We start from the raw sequence: 20337 nt of genomic DNA, 5'->3' as shown, positions 1-20337 counted from the left end.
ATCAGTTCTTGATTCTTGGATTGTAAATATACTAGTCTATAATTTGTTGTAATGCTGACTGTCTGATGTTTTTACTGTATTTCTCCTTTGTTAAGTGTACAAATGTTACGTAATATTGAATAGTCATTTAATACCTAGTAAATATCCAGCAAAACATTTAACTCCTTGCAAAATCTGTTTACCTCATAATTTTGCTATCTAAATTTTTATCTATGTATAAGTTTTTAATATAATAGGCAACAAGAATGTGTCAATAGTAAAGGATGCCACACTCGCACAATCATTTTCTATGTACAGTGGACTGTAAAATTGGGGTCAAAACTATTTTTGCGTTAAAATTATAAAGATCATATCATAAAGAACATGTGTACTAAGTTTCAAGTTTATTGGACATCAACTTCATCAAAAACTACCTTGACCAAAATATTTTAACCTGAGGCAGGACAGATGGATGGAAGAACAAACAGATTGACAAACAGACAAAGGGATGCACAGACCAGAAAACATAATGCCCCTCTACTATTGTAGGTTTGTAGGTGGTGCGTAAAAACACAAAATTATTGGTTTAACATTGTAATTTAAGGGCAATAACTCTTAAATAAACAACCAACAATTTCTGCAATATTAACTTGTTTATAAATCTGGTCTTGCTGATAATTTTTTACTCTTTCTTTCTATTCATTATGGTTTATAAATAAACCAAAAAAATGGAAGTTTGGTTCCTGTTGGATCAGCAGTCTCAGATGATTTTTGGGATACGATTGCTTTTGAGCAATCTGTAGACTTATACCATTGACTCAGGGCCATGCCCTCACGTCAACCGTTTTATTCTAAAAATCAAGGAACATCTCAGATTCTTGGGATTGTCTTGGTTTAAATGGTATAAAAAACAAAAGGATTGAATTTAAACAACTGTCCTATAATGTTCTTCTCATAACCTTCTTGTTTCGATATTTCCCTTGACTTATATGAGTGTTTTAAACAACATGGAAAATCAGAATTAAGCAGTATTTATATTTAGTGTTTTTATAAATTATTAAAGAAACACGTCAGAGGGAGTCCACAGTTTTGATAACATGCGAGAGTTTTCTGAATTCTGATCGATAAATCTATTTCTGTCATATAAGAACTGAAGTGGAGTTTTCTTAATATATGTCACCGTTTACGAAACTGATATTTGATATTGTACTTCCATAAAGAAATGGAGGTCGTTTAATTAACATTTAATATACGTCCTTGACTTGAAGTGGTATCAGATTGAATGGTTGCTCTGGATTCCCCACTCCATTGATTAATTTGAAACTCACGAGATCCTTTCTATGTCTGTCTGCTATTGAGGGTTATTGTTGTTGCATAATTTTAAATCATATGCATCATTTAAATTAAAATAAATGTAGTCCACAACGTAAAGGTGTAACTAGAACACCCCTTCAGCCATAATGGAGTCTCTAATGGAGTTCTGTCGATAGACGTCATATTATATTAAAACCGATCGCAATTTAAACAGAGGAATGGAAAGGAGTCATGCCCACTGACCCAAAGGAAATTTAATATTTAAAGAGTTAGGAATGGGGTTCCACCTAGAATTCACGTAGGAAAATAGGTGATAAGGTACGAAGTGAAATACCTTCTTTCACTTTCAGTGACTGCTGTGGAAAGTCAACTTGGAATTGATAGTACAAAAATAAAACACAATAAGTACATTGTTCATACACTTGTATCTAGGATTGGCTATTTTTAAAGTTGAATAACTATTCAGCTTACGTAAATTACATTTTACGAGTATTTTACACTACAGTTGAATTATTTTGAAAATAATACTAATACATGTATCAATGAAAACAATGGCAATCGTATCCCTCAGAGCAATCTGCTCTTTGATTGTAAAATTTAACTGATAGCTGATGTCAAAGGACAGACGCCAAACAATGAGAATAGCTAACTTGGCCCTTTGGGTCAGGTGAGCTATAAAAAGGAGACTTGTTAGAAAAATTAATAGTTTCATAGAATTTTTGAAAGTAACCAGATGTTCCACAGCGCGCAGCTTTATACGACCACAGAGGTTGTACCCTGAACAGTTGGGGCAAGAATGGACACAACATTCAAGCTCGATACAGCTCTGAATTTGGATTGTGATTAAATAGTTGAAACAGCATAGGTTTCTGACACAGATTGAATGTGGTCTAATGAACTTAAATTTTTTTTTTTGATTTTGAGCAATACACTATGCTGTTGAATATTAATACCCTCAAAAAAAAATATTTGAAGAAATTTTCTTTTTAATTTCTGAAATCTGAAAGAAAATCTGGAAATTTTTGTACCCGCGAGCCTCCTTAAACACAATTTATTGACTTGAAACTACAAAAATGTTTATTTGGGCCCCTTTTTTGGCCCCTAATTCCTAAACCTTTGGGGCCATATCCCCTAAAATCAATCCCAACTTTTCTTTTGTGGTTATAAACATTGTGTTAAAATTTTATTGATTTCTATCTACTTATACTAAAGTAATTATCCGGAAACCGGGACGACGACAAGGACTAAGTGATACTAATATACGACCAAATATTTTAAATTTTTTGCGGCTGTATAAAAATCTTGTGTTTGCTAAGAAGAAATTTTAAATGTACTTCTAATAGAATAATATAATGAAGTCAGCATCTACTAGTCTTTAAATTAATAAGCCAAATAATGCCATTTGAGTCATAAAGATGCATTTTACCAGCGTACAAGAAGCTTACCTTGACTAGTTCAAAAACATAACTTTCTGGCCCTGTAAACTCAGTTTTCTTTTTCACTATGACTAGAACAATAAAGTTTAAATAATGCCACATATTATGTTCTCCATTTATGTGCTCCTCAAATGACACAGTCTTATTGTCAAAAACACTTCTGTTCAAACCTGAAAAAGCAAAAAAAAATCTTTCATAATAGATTACAGTGCGGATCCAGAATTTTTCATAAGGGGGGCCCGTTGACTGACCTAAAAAGGGGGGGGGGGCACACCAGTCATGCTTCAGTGATTCCCTATATAATCAACCGAATTTTTCCCACGAAAGGGGGGGGGGGCCCGGCCCCCTAGGGCCCCCCTGGATCCGCCTATGGATTATCTCAAACATTGTATGTAATAAGTGTTTATATTAGGATTTTTTTTACACACGAAATTTGGCATTTTAACTTCTCATTGGTACTGCTCTGTATAAAGTGTTTGCACCACACAATACCTGTCAATCTTGTAGATCAACTATGTGAGAGATCCCTCTCTTTACAGCGTACCTCCTTTAACTCATTATCTGACAGCATTTCTAACAATTTAAATTAAGAAACAAAGTATTTTAATATTTCTACACAAAGGGATACATTTATATGAACTCTATACTGACTTTTTCAGTTAAAACAACTCTTAGAGCTTGAAGGTATTAATGCTATGCAAATCAACGTTGTTTTTGCAATACACAATTCAGTGAAAATCAAACACTGAAAATACTCTCAAAAACCTCTGAAACAATCAAAAGGTTGTAAATAATTCGATTAACTGCAACTACATCTGCAACAGACACATATTAATCAATAACTTAAATAACCTTACAGCCTGGTGAGATAAAAAAATAACTTTCAAAACTTTGCTTAATTACAAACTTATGATCAAAATAAAGCTTTCTGTCCATGTCAGGTAAAGTTCCATGAAGGTTGGACAAAGTTATTGAGGTCAATAAATAAGTTTTAAATAAACAAAAACCAACAATACAACAAAATGTAGGATTGTTTTGGCCTATGTAATCTTTGTTGCCTGCAACCAGATAAAAGGAAATAATCTCATTTTTCATATCTATCATATAACTTACCACAAATAAAACAAGTATTTTTCAATATTTCTTCTTTGGTCTGTTTTTCACTTCTCAGATCAGCAAAAGTATCAATGATAACACCAAAGATGAGATTCAGAACAATAATAATAATGATGAAAAAGAACAGCATGTCATACACCACTCTGGCTACAAAGAATGGTTCCTGAAAGTATAAAGCATACAAGAATGAATACAGATCTAGGATGAATCTGATAAAATATATTGCTATTACATGTTTTATTTTATAAAAAAAAATGCCAAACATTAAAAAGACTCTCTAGTAACAATTGTACCAGAAGTGCATGAATGATAAAAAGTTGTCTTTTTATTAAATAACCTGCTACACATTGTAAAGTCAATGCTTAAACATCTTTTTTTAAGAAAATTAATCGTATGTCTGAATTTATTTAATTATAAATAAAAAGTTTTATTATAAATAAGATGTTACATCGACTGGTAATAATTGAAAATGTCTGATGACAAAAGCGAATGAAAGTGAGTATGGTGAACAACAGGGCGACTAGGTTTGGCTTTTGACGGATGTGGAAAATGAAGTGACGGAGGGGAAAGCCACTTTATCACCCTAGTTGCCTGCTAGCCCTGATATTTTACTCTACAAGACATATAATAGGTCTCATCATCAATCCTCCTTTTACCATGAAAACCATGCTTCAGCTTAAAATACTCAAGAAAATAACAATTTGCTTTCATTAGTTTTTGTGAAGCAAGAAGCTTATTTTATAATGTTTACTTTATATGTTAAACAAATTGATTACCGGTATTTATACATATCTTACCTTGATATCGGGTTTTCTAAGAACATCACCAATGCCCCCACCATTTCTGAGACCTTCGTTGACAGCAGTGATAATACACATAATCAAAGACTCACACACTCTTCTTTGCACTGGATCATCTTTTTCTGCTACAGCTTCAAAATAAAAAAATGTGTGTTTTGTAAAATAACAGCTCACAATTATATACTCTAGCTAGAAGTTTCTCACCAAAACTTAATGAAAAAGATGGCCTAAGAACACAGTTGTTCTGTAGTACATTTCTTTAGAACAATAAATGACTCTTTCTCAATAATGATTTAACAAAGACTCAAAGTGGTGAACTACTTTTGGACAAATCATATTACAATTAAATATAATTCTAACAGCTATAAATATGGAAAAAATGAAAAATATTTTCAAGCAATAGACTGTCCACACTGTATTTCTGTGGATTCATTTATTTTTGTGGGTACCATTTTTCGTGGATTGTGGAAAACTTGCATATTCGTGGATATTTTAAATTCGTGATTTTGGCCAAGTCTGCATACATTCCTTTAGAAAATTTCATAATTCATTCAACATTTAAATTGTGTTTCCCCTGTACCTACTTACACCACACAGTCACCAAGGCTCTACAAAATGGAATGATAATCAAAATACATAAAATACAATTTCTATGTTAAAACATATTAAATTTTCTTGTCTTCACAAGGTGTTGACTAATTTGAATACAAATGCTTGACATGATTAGATAAGGATAGAAAGGTACTGATACCGTGTACTGTTGTTCGAACTGTTTCTGATTCTGTACAGTTTGCATCTGCTGAACAACTCCCAGCTGCTGTTTGTACTATTAAAGTATAAAAAAACCTGATATAGTGTGTTACTACAGACTTCAAATGTAAATGAACAGTGTTTTCTCTGACATCTGCTGATTAATACATAGCATTGAATCTTAAAAAATAAAAATTCCTTACCAAAACTTATGGTTCACAGATGTCAGAATAAATCACCAGGCACATGTGTTACACTATATTTGAAAACAAATAAACCCGATATAGATCTTATTTTGCTGATAATAGCAATACAAGATCGTTACAATTTATGTGTATCTATCTTAAAGTTTTTCTAGATATGATGATTTCAACTTTCTCATTTGTTTGTCTTGCTGCACATGAATGATGATTTCAACTTTCTCATTTGTTTGTCTTCCTGCACATGTATGATGATTTCAACTTTCTCATTTGTTTGTCTTGCTGCACATGTATGATGATTTCAACTTTCTCATTTGTTTCCATTTGCTGAGAACAGTCTTAATCTTTAGACTGGCGTATAAAACAGAACTATACCTGGAATTTATTCTGAACTCTACAGACTATTGGTATATGATAAGAGGTAAAATCAAAGTGCTTATCATTTTCTGACAAAGTCTTATTATTTACAAAATCTTTGAAAATTCTATTCAATCAAAGCTTAAACAGGGAAAAAATATTAAAGTATTTGCAACTAAAAAAGTGTTAATTTCAGGAAAGTAAGTAATATCTACAATGTTAACCTAAGCGGCAATGATTTTTGTTGCAGAAGATACAATAAAATTGAGAATGGAAATGGGGAATGTGTCAAAGAGACAACAACCCGACCAAATAAAAAACAACAGGCAGAAGGTCACCAACAGGTCTTCAATGTAGCGAGACATTCCCGCACCCGGAGGCACAAACATACATATAATAAAAGAAAGAAAAGCTTTTAATAATGCTTTTAATTTTCAAATGTGTTGTTATGTTGTGTACAGAAAATAAACAGCTGCAAACCAAGACATGCCTAGTTACCCTGATCAATAAAACGTGAAAAAATAAATTAGTTCAAAGTATATAAGAATGCAATACAATTTTGTGTTCAACAATATATTAAGAAAGCTAAATATTTGAGGTGAACATTTTGTAGTGACCCAACTTTTTTTCAAAAGTTGTTACATATAAATCTATCAGACTATATCTGTTGCTTAAAAAATGTTACCGTCTGGAAAAAAAATGATAATAAGAATCTTACTAAGCTAGTTTGTTTTCCGTTTCAACAATTAAAGTGTACTATCAACCTTGTTTAAAGTTTACATTTATTTAATCAATACTTTTCCTATACATTTTTGTACATGTATTTCAAATAGATATTTGACATCTATCTACCAATAAAAGTTATATTCCACTACCATAAACAGGAAAAAAAAGATGTAAAAAAATATTATAATTGGTGCATTTAACATGTTTAATGTTTGAATTCTGATTTTTTCCAGACTGGTTACTTGAAACATATTCAGTTATAAACAAAAATACTTACAAACTGTTGGTCCAATATCTTTCGAAAATATTTGAAACCATGATACAGATATAAATTAAGAAGTTTCATTGATGATCAAAAACTTTATCATAATGAGAAAAATTCAAACATGAAGAAGTTTTTTTTTTTATCACTGAATGCAAGGACTGTATAATTACTACTTACAACCAGATGCTTTTATACGACCGCAGAGGTTGAACCCTGAACGGTTGGGGCAAGTATGGACACATCATTCAAGCTGGATTGTGATTAAATAGTGGACACAGCATAGGTTTCTGACACAGAATGAATGTGTTCTAATGAACTTAAAATTTTTGTTTTCTCTTAGAGCAATTCACTATGCTGTTGGATATTAATCCTCTCAAAAAAATGTTTGAAGAAATTTTCTTTTTATTTATGAAATTTCAAATGAGAAAAATTGAACCCAATTTTTTTAATCACATCCCCCTTTCCCTTATTCCAAAACTAATCTCAATTAAAATTTCTAATGGAGTTTGCAACAATAACTACTCATTTAAATACATCATAAAATATTAAGATGTAAAAAAACTGCTTGTTATCACTGAATGGTAAAGATTATTCTAATTTATCAGTTGGAAGTAAAAAGTGAATATACATTGTATATTGTATATAACAAAGATTTAAGTTGATTCTGGACAAAGAAAGATAACTCCAATTTAAAACCAGATGCTTCGCAGGGCGTAGCTTTATACGACCGCAGAGGTTGAACCCTGAACAGTTGGGGCAAGTATGGACACAACATTCAAGCGGGATTCAGCTCTAAATTTGGATTGCGATTAAATAGTTGACACAGCATAGGTTTCTGACACAGAATGAATGTGTTCTAATGAACTTAAAATTTTTGTTTTCTCTTAGAGCAATTCACTATGCTGTTCAATATTAATCCTCTCAAAAAAATGTTTGAAGAAATTTTCTTTTTATTTATGAAATTTCAAATGAGAAAAATTGAACCCAATTTTTTAATCACATCCCCCTTTCCCTTATTCCAAAACTAATCTCAATTAAAATATTCTAATGGAGTTTGCAACAATAACTACTCATTTAAATACATCATCAAATATTAAGATGTAAAAAAACTGCTTGTTATCACTGAATGGTAAAGATTATTTAAATTTATCAGTTGGTAGTAAAAAGTGAATATACATTGTATATCGATTGTATATAACAAAGATTTAAGTTGATTCTGAACAAAGAAAGATAACTCCAATTAAAAAAAAATCTTGCAATAAGATATTTCTTGCTTACTATTTTGGACAAAGAAAGATAACTTTAATTAAAAAAAAATTTGCTATTTCACAATATTGTGAAATTAGATATTTCTTGCCATTGCACAATACTGTGCAATTGAAAAGGCTTGCTATTGCACAATACTTAATATAATAATTTTAGATCCTGATTTGGACCAACTTGAAAACTGGGCCCATAATCAAAAATCTAAGTACATGTTTAGATTCAGCATATCAAAGAGGCCCAAGAATTTAATTTTTGTTAAAATCAAACTTAGTTTAATTTTGGACCCTTTGGACCTTAATGTAGGCCAATTTGAAAACAGGACCAAAAATGAAGAATCTACATACACAGTTAGATTTGGCATATCAAAGAACCCCATTTATTCAATTTTTGATGAAATCAGACAAAGTTTAATTTTGGACCCCGATTTGGACCAACTTGAAAACTGGGCCAATAATCAAGAATCTAAGTACATTTTTAGATTCAACATATCAAAGAACCCAACCAATTCATTTTTTGTCAAAATCAAACTAAGTTTAATTTTGGACCCTTTGGACCTTAATGTAGACCAATTTGAAAACATGACCAAAAGTTAAGAATATACATACACAGTTAGATTCGGCATATCAAAGAACCTGAATTATTCAATTTTGATGAAATCAAACAAAGTTTAATTTTGGACCCTTCGGGCCCCTTTTTCCTTAACTGTTGGGACCAAAACTCCCAAAATCAATACCAACCTTCCTTTTATGGTCATTAACCTTGTGTTTAAATTTCATAGATTTCTATTCACTTATACTAACGTTATGGTGCGAAAACCAAGAAAAATGCTTATTTGGGTCCCTTTTTGGCCCCTAATTCCTAAACTGTTGGGACCTAAACTCCCAAAATCAATACCAATCTTCCTTTTGTGGTCATAAACATTATGTTTAAATTTCATTGATTTCTATATACTTAAACTAAAGTTATTGTGCGAAAACCAAGAATTATGCTTATTTGGGCCCTTTTTTGGCCCCTAATTCCTAAACTGTTGAAACCAAAACTCCCAAAATCAATCCCAACCTTTCTTTTGTGGTCATCAACCTTGTGTCAAAATTTCATAGATTTCTATTAACTTAAACTAAAGTTATAGTGCGAAAACCAAGAAAATGCTTATTTGGGCCCTTTTTGGCCCCTAATTCCTAAAATGTTGGGACCAAAACTCCCAAAATCAATACCAACCTTCCTTTTATGGTCATGAACCTTGTGTTAAAATTTCATAGATTTCTATTCACTTTTACTAAAGTTAGAGTGCGAAAACTAAAAGTATTCGGACGACGACGACAACGACGACGCCAACGTGATAGCAATATACGACCAAAATTTTTCAAAATTTGCGGTCGTATAAATATCTTGCTATTGTAAAATATTGTGCAATTAGATATTTCTTGCTTACTATTCTGGACAAAGAAAGATAACTCTAATTAAAAAAAAAATTGCTATTTCACAATATTGTGTAATTAGATATTTCTTGCCATTGCGCAATACTGTGCAATTGAAAAGACTTGCTATTGCACAATACTTAATATAACCATTTTAGATCCTGATTTCGACCAAATTGAAAACTGGGCCCATAATCAAAAATCTAAGTACATGTTTGGATTCAGCATATCAAAGAACCCCAAGATTTCAATTTTTGTTAAAATCAAACTAAGTTTAATTTTGGACCCTTTGGACTTGAATGTAGACCAATTTGAAAACAAGACCAAAAATGAAGAATCTACTTACACAGTTAGATTTGGCATATCAAAGAACCCCATTTATTCAATTTTTAATGAAATCAATCAAAGTTTAATTTTGGACCCTTTGGGCCCCTTATTCCTAAACTGTTGGGACCAAAACTCCGAAAATCAATACCAACCTTCCTTTTATGGTCAGTAACCTTGTGTTTAAATTTCATAGATTTCTATTCACTTATACTAACGTTATGGTGCGAAAACCAAGAAAAATGCTTATTTGGGTCCCTTTTTGGCCCCTAATTCCTAAACTGTTGGGACCTAAACTCCCAAAATCAATACCAATCTTCCTTTTGTGGTCATAAACATTATGTTTAAATTTCATTGATTTCTATATACTTAAACTAAAGTTATTGTGCGAAAACCAAGAATTATGCTTATTTGGGCCCTTTTTTGGCCCCTAATTCCTAAACTGTTGAAACCAAAACTCCCAAAATCAATCCCAACCTTTCTTTTGTGGTCATCAACCTTGTGTCAAAATTTCATAGATTTCTATTAACTTAAACTAAAGTTATAGTGCGAAAACCAAGAAAATGCTTATTTGGGCCCTTTTTGGCCCCTTATTCCTAAAATGTTGAGACCAAAACTCCCAAAATCAATACCAACCTTCCTTTTATGGTCATGAACCTTGTGTTAAAATTTCATAGATTTCTATTCACTTTTACTAAAGTTAGAGTGCGAAAACTAAAAGTATTCGGACGACGACGACAACGACGACGACGCCAACGTGATAGCAATATACGACCAAAATTTTTCAAAATTTGCGGTCGTATAAAAAATCTTGCTATTGTAAAATATTGTGCAATTAGATATTTCTTGCTTACTATTCTGGACAAAGAAAGATAACTCTAATTAAAAAAAAAATTGCTATTTCACAATATTGTGTAATTAGATATTTCTTGCCATTGCGCAATACTGTGCAATTGAAAAGACTTGCTATTGCACAATACTTAATATAACAATTTTAGATCCTGATTTCGACCAAATTGAAAACTGGGCCCATAATCAAAAATCTAAGTACATGTTTGGATTCAGCATATCAAAGAACCCCAAGATTTCAATTTTTGTTAAAATCAAACTAAGTTTAATTTTGGACCCTTTGGACTTGAATGTAGACCAATTTGAAAACAAGACCAAAAATGAAGAATCTACTTACACAGTTAGATTTGGCATATCAAAGAACCCCATTTATTCAATTTTTAATGAAATCAATCAAAGTTTAATTTTGGAACCTTTGGGCCCCTTATTCCTAAACTGTTGGGACCAAAACTCCGAAAATCAATACCAACCTTCCTTTTACGGTCATAAACCTTGTGTTTAAATTATATAGACTTCTATATACTTTAACTAACGTTATGGTGCAAAAACCAAGAAAAATGCTTTTTAGGGTCCCTTTTTGGCCCCTAATTCCTAAACTGTTGGGACCTAAACTCCCAACATCAATACCAACCTTCCTTTTGTGGTCATTAACATTGTGTTTAAATTTCATTGATTTCTATTTACTTAAACTAAAGTTATTGTGCGAAAACCAAAATAATGCTTATTTTGGCCCTTTTTTGGCCCCTAATTCCTAAAATGTTGAGACCAAAACTCCCAAAATCAATACCAAACTTTCTTTTGTGGTCATAAACCTTGTGTTAAAATTTCATAGATTTCTATTCACTTTTACTAAAGTAAGAGTGCGAAAACTAAAAGTATTAGGACGCCGACGCCGACGTCAACGTGATAGCAATATACGACGAAAATTTTTTCAAATTTTGCGGTCGTATAAAAATGAAGAATCTACATACACAGTTAGATTTGGCATATCAAAGAACCCCATTTATTCATTTTTGATGAAATCAAACAAAGTTTAATTTTGGACCCTGATTTGGACCAACTTGAAAACTAAGCCAATATTCAAAAATCTAAGTACATTTTTAAATTCAGCATATCAAAGAACCCAACCGATTCAATTTTTGTCAAAATCAAACTAAGTTAATTTTGGACCCTTTGGACTTTAATGTAGACCAATTTGAAAACGGGACCAAAAATTAAGAATCTACATACACAGTTGGATTCTGCTTATCAAAGAACCCCAATTATTCAATTTTTGATGAAATCAAACAAAGTTTAATTTTGGACCCTTTGGGCCCCTTATTTCTAAACTGTTGGGACCAAAACTCGAAAAAAATTGTGTTTAAATTTCATAGATTTCTATTTACTTATACTAAAGTTATGGTGCAAAAACCAAGAAAAATGCTTATTTGGGTCCCTTTTTGGCCCCTAGTTCCTAAACTGTTGGGACCTAAACTCCCAAAATCAATACCAACCTTCCTTTTGTGGTCATAAACATTGTGTTTAAATTTCATTGATTTCTATTCACTTAAACTAAAGTTATTGTGCAAAAACCAAGAATAATGCTTATTTGGGCCCTTTTTTGGCCCCTAATCCCTAAACTGTTAGAATCAAAACTCCCAAAATCAATCCCAACCTTTCTTTTGTGGTCATAAACCTTGTGTCAAAATTTTATAGATTTCTATTAACTTAAACCAAAGTTATAGTGCGAAAACCAAGAAAAATGCTTATTTGGGTCCCTTTTTGGCCCCTAGTTCCTAAACTGTTGGGACCTAAACTCCCAAAATCAATACCAACCTTCCTTTTGTTGTCATAAACATTGTGTTTAAATTTTATTGATTTCTATTCACTTAAACTAAAGTTATTGTGCAAAAACCAAGAATAATGCTTATTTGGGCCCTTTTTTGGCCCCTAATCCCTAAACTGTTAGAATCAAAACTCCCAAAATCAATCCCAACCTTTCTTTTGTGGTCATAAACCTTGTGTCAAAATTTCATAGATTTCTATTAACTTAAACCAAAGTTATAGTGCGAAAACCAAGAAAATGCTTATTTGGGCCCCTTTTGGCCCCTAATTCCTAAAATGTTGGAACCAAACTCCCAAAATCAATCCCAACCTTCCTTTTGTGGTCATAAACCTTGTGTTAAAATTTCATAGATTTCTATTCATTTTTACTAAAGTTAGAGTGTGAAAACTAAAAGTAATCGGATGACGAAGAAGACAACGACGACAAAGTCAGCGTGATAGCAATATACGACGAAATTTTTTTCAAATTTTGCGGTCGTATAAAAATGGGTTAGTTGGGAGGTATGCAAAAAGTGTATGTTTGAGAGCCCTAAAATTTGATATAAATTTCACTAACATATTTGAAAAAAATGTAGCTTAAGAGTGCTTACAAGTCTGGACAGATGGATGAATGCATACAAGACAAGTAGGTACCCTTTTTTGTGATGCCATATGGATGGTTCTAAAAACTTTACTTATTCCTGATTTTTAAATAAAACAAGAATGTGTCCATAGTACATGGATGCCCCATCAGCACTATCATTTCCTATGTTCAGTGGACCGTGAAGATGGGGTAAAATCTCTAATTTGGCGTTAACATTAGAAAGATCATGTCATAGGGAACAAGTGTACTAAGTTTTAAGTTGATTTGACTTCAACTTCAGCAAAAACTACCTTGACCAAAAACTTTAACCTGAAAACATAATGCCCATAAATGAGGAATAATTTTATTCTATCAAACAATTTTATAAATATAAAGATTACCTGTGTGTTGTACAATTTTAACTGGTTCTATTTCCATTAAAAAATCATCTTGGAAAAACAGGAATCCCAGTATTGAAAATAAGTATATAAGTATGACTGCTAATATTGCTGTTAAGACAATGGAACGTCCATTTCTTGTCACTGATTTGATCACATTAGATAAAGTTTCCTCTCTGTAGACTACATCTAACAACTGTAAAAATGATAAATAAAACTAATAATTAACAAACTAAATGCTTTGCATCAAGGGTCCGGAAACGGACATATTTGCCACTCCTAAACTGAAAGTATTTTGTCTTAAATAAAGGCATCAGAAGTATACCGCTGTTCAAAACTCATAAATCCATGGACAAAAAACAAAATCGGGCAACAAACCAAAACTGAGGGAAACGCATTAAATATAAGAGGAGAACAACCACACAACACCGAAACGCAACAGCACACAGAAACGGACCAAGCAACAGACAATACACCACGAGAATAACAAATATAACATCAAAACCAAATACATGAATATGGGATAGACAAGTACCGTGCCACGTCTTATCTCAAAAATAAGAGAAAACAGAAACGAACAATATTATAACAATGGCCATCTTCCTGACTTGGTACAGGACACTTTTAAAGGGGAATAAAAGTGGTGGGTTGAACCTGGTTTTAAGGCATGCCAAACCTCGCACTTTAATGGCACAGTTAAATATAACATTGAAATGAAAACAAAAAATTACAGGACTACAATACAAATAAAAAGCAGAACATATTAGACAAAGAAAAGCATGATTAATAGATAACAAAAAGCATCAGGTTTAAAATTCAATACGCAAAAAACGCTTCTAGTCCACACGAGACTCACCAGTGACGAAAAAAATACAAAATTGTACAGCACTGAAGATCAAAAGTTGAAAAGGTTTTGCCAAATACGGCATTGTTTGTATGCCCAGGATAAGAACATTCATATTATATAAAACAATTCACACTATTGCAAACAGTAAATTTTAACAAATGAATATGAAAGAGATATACATAATGAAACTGAAGTAAAAACTAATTACAGAAAACTAAACCCGAATACATAACGCCCAGATATACAAGATCGAAAGTGAAAAAAGTACAAAGTTGTACAGCACTGAAGACCAAAAGTTGAAAAGGTTTTGCTAAATACGGCATTGTATTATGCCCGGGATAAGAACACTATTATATAGAACGATTCATGCTATTGCAAACAGTAAATTTTAACAAATGAATGTGAAAGATATATTCATAATGAAACTAAAGTATTAACTTATTACAGAAAACTAAACCCGAATACATGATGCCAAGTTCAATACAGCATAGACACACCAGAATCAGTCCAGGCGTTAACGCAATTAATAAAATGACGTCACATACGATGGCGAAAAGGCAAACGTTATGCTACATTTGAATTTATAAAATTTAGAAACAGCATGACGTCACACATGAATCCTGGTACTTTTGATAACTATGAAAAACTATAATTTAAAAGTGAGCTAGAATTAGGATTGTCTTAAACAAGTAATTGGGATTTCGGACAAATTTTATTTTTGAACAGAAATAATTTCGGTCATTTCTTTGAGATCGAGTTTCTAAATCGCCATTTTGAACTTATTTTTGTTTTGTTATCGATTTCCTGTAATTAAACTGTCACTACAGTAAAGTGTTATAATCCTGAGGGCCCTCCTAATTATTATATTAATGCTTCGGGGAGCTATTGGCTTATGATCGCTAATCTCTTCACCTGTGTTTTTAATTCACACCTGGCTAGTTTTAATCACAAGCTCAGAACTAATATTATAAAGAAATTAAAATTCCTTAACAACTGTCTTCATTATTGAATTACTTTTCAGCTAAGACAAATGTAAATTTTGATTTTAAAATTAAATTAAAACTTGATTTTATTTACTTAAAAAAAATTATTTTTCACTTCTAACACACATGCTTTGTTTACTATGTAAAACACATGCTTGAACTTCTCTTCCGCAGATAAGACACTAAATCATAAATTTAAAATGATTTCATGCTAAATAAAGCAAGTGCAGTACTATAATCATTAATATTCAAACACTTTCACAAGTAAAAAATTAAAAAGTCGATGATTTCCTGTGAATTTGATAAACAAAAATAATCTCGGGAATGAGTCCGGAATTATTTGTTTTAGTATTGTCGCAAACATCCAGTTTCAAAATTCAAAATTTAAAAAACGTTAGCTATGACTGAGAAAATTATTGTTTTAAGTCATTAAAATCATTTTATTTTTAAACTGTTGCCTTCCCTTAATTGCTCTTGATCGATTTTTTGGAAAATGGTAGGAAAAATCATGAAGTTAATGCAATGCAACAGTTAAACAAGTTTGTTGATGCTATGAGTATGAGCATACTCATGCAGTAATGTGATTTTGACAAACTTTTTTTGAAAAAGGGCACCAACTTTTAAGTTATCTCAAAATGACGGAAATTAGGTGAACAAAATTCTGTTTAGTTTAAACATATTTTATTTGCTGAATTTAAGCAAAATGGATTAGACACAAGTAAATCATACTTATGAAGTCTTTTCCATAATACAATATAAAGTTACAATAACAGTATAATATAATGGACATGCATATAAAACAAACAGTTTATACAATATAATACTAGCTTTCATAGGTGAACAAAGAGGAGACCAAGTGAAAATGGAAAAAGAAAGTTTGAAAAATCGTATACTTCTGTGACGATGACTTGTTAATTGATGACAACGATGACGTCCTGTGACAGCAATAATAATAATGCTCTATCAAGGCATAAGAAATCTGTTTGACCTTTTTATGTAATTCTGAACTTGTTTGAAAATTTGAATATTTTGTTCGTTCGAAAGTTCCAAGTGTCCGCAAATTAATAGTTTTGTATCTAAAACAAAGTTTTCAGATAGCCAGTTAAGGTTATCGAATAAGTTTTTCCTACATAATGTGTATTTTGGGCAAACGAAGAAGTAATGGTAGACATCCTCAATATCGGACCCACAATGACAAGAAGGATCATTTATAATGTTAGCTCTAAATAGGTCATTGTTCAATGGTGAAGCGGAACATCGCAATTGCGTTAAGATAATATTTAATTTCCTTGGGCCGTACAAATGAAACGTTTCAATTTTACATACTAGACTATCGTTTTTTAATTCTTTCTTAAATTTAGAAATAGAGTCGACACTGCGAATTTTTGGATCAAGTTTATTCCATTCGCGTATAGTAGAGGGAATAAACGATTCAGTAGTAAGGGAAAGTCTACAAAATGGAACAATAATATCATGACCATTTCGCAACGGGAAGTTGGTTGTACTTTGTAAACAAGGAGGTACAAGATTACAAAGATATTCTGGTGCATGCTTTTGGTTCATGTTATAAAACATCTGTAATTTTCTTCTCCTTCTTCTTTCAAAAAGAGATTCCCAGCCAACCTCAGAATATAAAGTTTCAGTTTTTGTAAATATTGGTAGACCTGTTACTATTCTTGCGGCCTCTAATTGTAAATTTTCTAATTTATTTGAGTAGCCTATTCCACAATTATCCCACACTTCCGTGGCATATTCGAAAATGGGTCTTATAAAAACTAAGTATAGTTTTTCTAAATTATTTCGAGATAATCGATATTTAAGTTTACGTAATACATTTAAGTGTTTCTTTACACTTGTAATTATACTTTCAATATGATTGTTCCATTTTGCATCACTACTGAAATTAACTCCCAGGTGCTAATGAGATGTACTTAAAGGTATATTTTTACCATTTAAGGAAAAGCTGAGGTCTGGAGTCTCAATATTTGAAAAAATCATAATTTCGGTTTTATCTGGGTTAAATGACATAAGCCATTTAGAAGACCAAACATCCAGCTCTTTCAAGTCGTGATCAATAACAGATCTAATCTGTTCTCCATCCTTACCAGAATAGTTGAATGATGTGTCGTCAGCAAATAGCCGACACAGTGAAGTAGGCTTATCAGCAATATCATTAATATATAAGACAAAGAGAAGAGGGCCCAGAACTGATCCCTGGGGGACACCAGCTGAGACATTACAGAAGAAAAAAAATTCTGTATCTTTGCTTTGCATGTATGTAGGACTCAAATCTATGGCGGGTTCCAAATCTATGGCAGATTCCTAATCTATGGCAAATGTGATGTTACAAATGCCAAACAACTCAAATCTATGGCAGATTTTTGTTTTCTCCAAATCTATGGCAGATATTTTTCATAACGTCACAATTAAATAACGACATATTACAAAAAAAAGTTTTAACGATGAAATAACATTATGTGAAAATTAAAACCGTTCAATTTTCTTTTTCTTTTTGAAATTTATAAAAACCTGCCTTCTTATTTTTTAAAGAGGCTTACTAGTTGGTTTAATGAATGGGCTAAACAGGCTACCATGCACAGATATTTATTTTTAATTTTACTTGGCTTATCATTTCAATCTTTCAGGTTTGAATTCATCATTTACGAAATTGTTTAGTTGACCATTATGGAAATCAATGTTTATTTCACAAATGTTTAAAGACATGATCCCTTTGTCGTATACTTCCACTTGTTTAAGACAAGTAATTTGTCGTATATGTACTGCAGTGCTTTCCATTTGCACAACATTTGTCAAAGATTTGGAAACAACAAACATCCGCCATAGATAAGGAAATAACAAAATTTGCCATAGATTAGGAAATAACAAAACTTGCCATAGATTAGGAAATAACAAAACTTGCCATAGATTAGGGATGGCATGACGTCATATTTACCATAGACATACCTGCCAACTTTCACGATTTTGGCGTGTTCTACACGATTTTGACCCTTTGTCACGATTGCACGATCGTGTTCCTGAAAAACCCTCTAAAACACGATTTGGTAAAAATCTACATGAAAAATATTATTGTTCCCGATTTTGAACTGTGTTCAATGGAAGAAAATCGTGTTCAGCCAATCAAAATGTATGTTTCTTATGATCAAATTAATCAGCCAATCAAAAACGTTTTCTCTCAAGATTATTTTAACATGCTAGATATTGAACTTGTGTTGTATTCCTCTATTAGTTGCTTTATAGAATAGTAAAATCGTGAACATGGCAAATGATTTTTCACCTGCAAGGAGGTTCTTACACAAAATAAGAATAAAAGCATAGCTGATTGACAAACTTCAATGATGCAGTACTACCATTAAGATAATAAATAGTAGTTTTATATTCACTAATTTATTATTACACTTGCTGTAAAATAATTTTATTTATGTATTCAATTAAATTACCAAATCATTGAAAGTATAATGTACTATTCTTTATTTTACACATGGACAACCACCCACCCCCACATCATCATGAGGAATCCCTTAAATGAGGGACAACCCTTTGTCAAGGGGTCATTTTAATCTTGTAAAAAATAAAATAGAAAAATGTAGATTTATTAACTTAAAAATGGGAAATTCTTACATTATATATTTGGAACAGCTTTTCTAAATGAAGGGTCCAATTATTTTGAATAATAAAGAAGATATAAGGCCAAGAACATATCAAAAATTCTTGGAAGTGTGTTGACCATATCATACCAGATAGATCATAAGATGTATAGTTCTTTGGAAAAAGTTTCTTCAAATAATATGAATATATGCTCATTTGTACTTAAAAACTGGTTTTTAATTTCCTAACATTAAGGAGGTATCCGTAGGTGTTGTTCCCAACCTGATAAAGGTCCTTCTTTGTGTATAATTTCAAATTAGAAAAGTCAACAACTATTTAGCATCCTTACACATGAAAATAATTCCTGGTCTTACAGCTACATGTTTTCTGCTGATATATTAAATAGAATCATGCAAATAAACTTTAGAAAAAGGCATGTAAGCTCATCTTACAAATATGACTCTTTTTCTAGACCACAAAACAGCACGCATAAAATAGTTGTAGAATTGTAACCTTTGAAATTGTTGTCGCGCACTAAAACCCCCATGGGCACTTTCAAAAGTTGGCAAGTATGCATAGATTACGAATCTGCCATAGCTTTGGAACCCACCATAGATTTGAGTCCTACATGTATATTGTAATTCACATTTTTTTCTCACTTTTTAACCAATGCTGTTTGTCACATAAAAATCTACCAATTATATAGGTCAATTAATAATGTATATGTATTTTTTTTATCTTCAATATACAATACAGCCAAAAATAGTTTGCTAAACACATTACTTAACAATGACATCATTCATATTTTCAGAACAGATATTAGATTCCTGCGCCTTGCACGAGTAATATAATTATCTTGACAAGTATAACTTCATTTTGTAACTTGAATATCTGAGCATAAATTTCATCAAATAAAGGAGTAGGTTCATTAAGACCTCTTTTTGGCCCCAAAATATATCAGTTTGACAAAATTGTTATAATGTAAACTTTAAGCTATTTATTGGAAAGTAGAATACTAATGCTACATTAATATGGGATGTTTTTTACAATACAATGTTCATATATTGGGTATAAGCATCACTAAGTCATGCTAAATTACTGAAATCCTCACAATTTTAGCATTTGAGTTAAATTTTAGACGGTTTTCGTCTTAAATGGAAGTGACCCATTCATGTTCATTCTTAATCTTTAAATGTAAGTTGTATTTGATGATAATACATAACATATATAAAGGTTGAGGGTGAACACGGATGCGACAACTTTCATTTTTGACAAAAACTATCTGAAAAGTGACATATTAGATAGATTTTTCATATC

At 31.6% G+C, this 20337-nt stretch overlaps 1 protein-coding gene across 5 annotated transcripts in view; it reads right to left on the bottom strand.

Moving 5' to 3' along the window:
• LOC134725567 (inositol 1,4,5-trisphosphate receptor type 1-like) overlaps window positions 1-20337 on the bottom strand; it is a 248363-nt gene that overhangs the window by 13408 nt on the left and 214618 nt on the right. For all 5 annotated transcript variants that reach the window (XM_063589500.1, XM_063589516.1, XM_063589525.1 and 2 more), the window contains 5 exons: window positions 13588-13780; window positions 5397-5471; window positions 4643-4776; window positions 3843-4008; window positions 2739-2899 (listed from right to left, as the gene is read on the bottom strand). In XM_063589500.1, the coding sequence (XP_063445570.1) occupies window positions 2739-2899; window positions 3843-4008; window positions 4643-4776; window positions 5397-5471; window positions 13588-13780 (729 nt within the window). The remainder of the gene's footprint in view (window positions 1-2738; window positions 2900-3842; window positions 4009-4642; window positions 4777-5396; window positions 5472-13587; window positions 13781-20337) is intronic.

The sequence above is a fragment of the Mytilus trossulus genome, chromosome 1 (genome assembly GCF_036588685.1).
Source record: "Mytilus trossulus isolate FHL-02 chromosome 1, PNRI_Mtr1.1.1.hap1, whole genome shotgun sequence".
Classification (NCBI taxonomy): domain Eukaryota; kingdom Metazoa; phylum Mollusca; class Bivalvia; order Mytilida; family Mytilidae; genus Mytilus; species Mytilus trossulus.
This window is presented reverse-complemented; position numbering and strand designations above follow the sequence as displayed.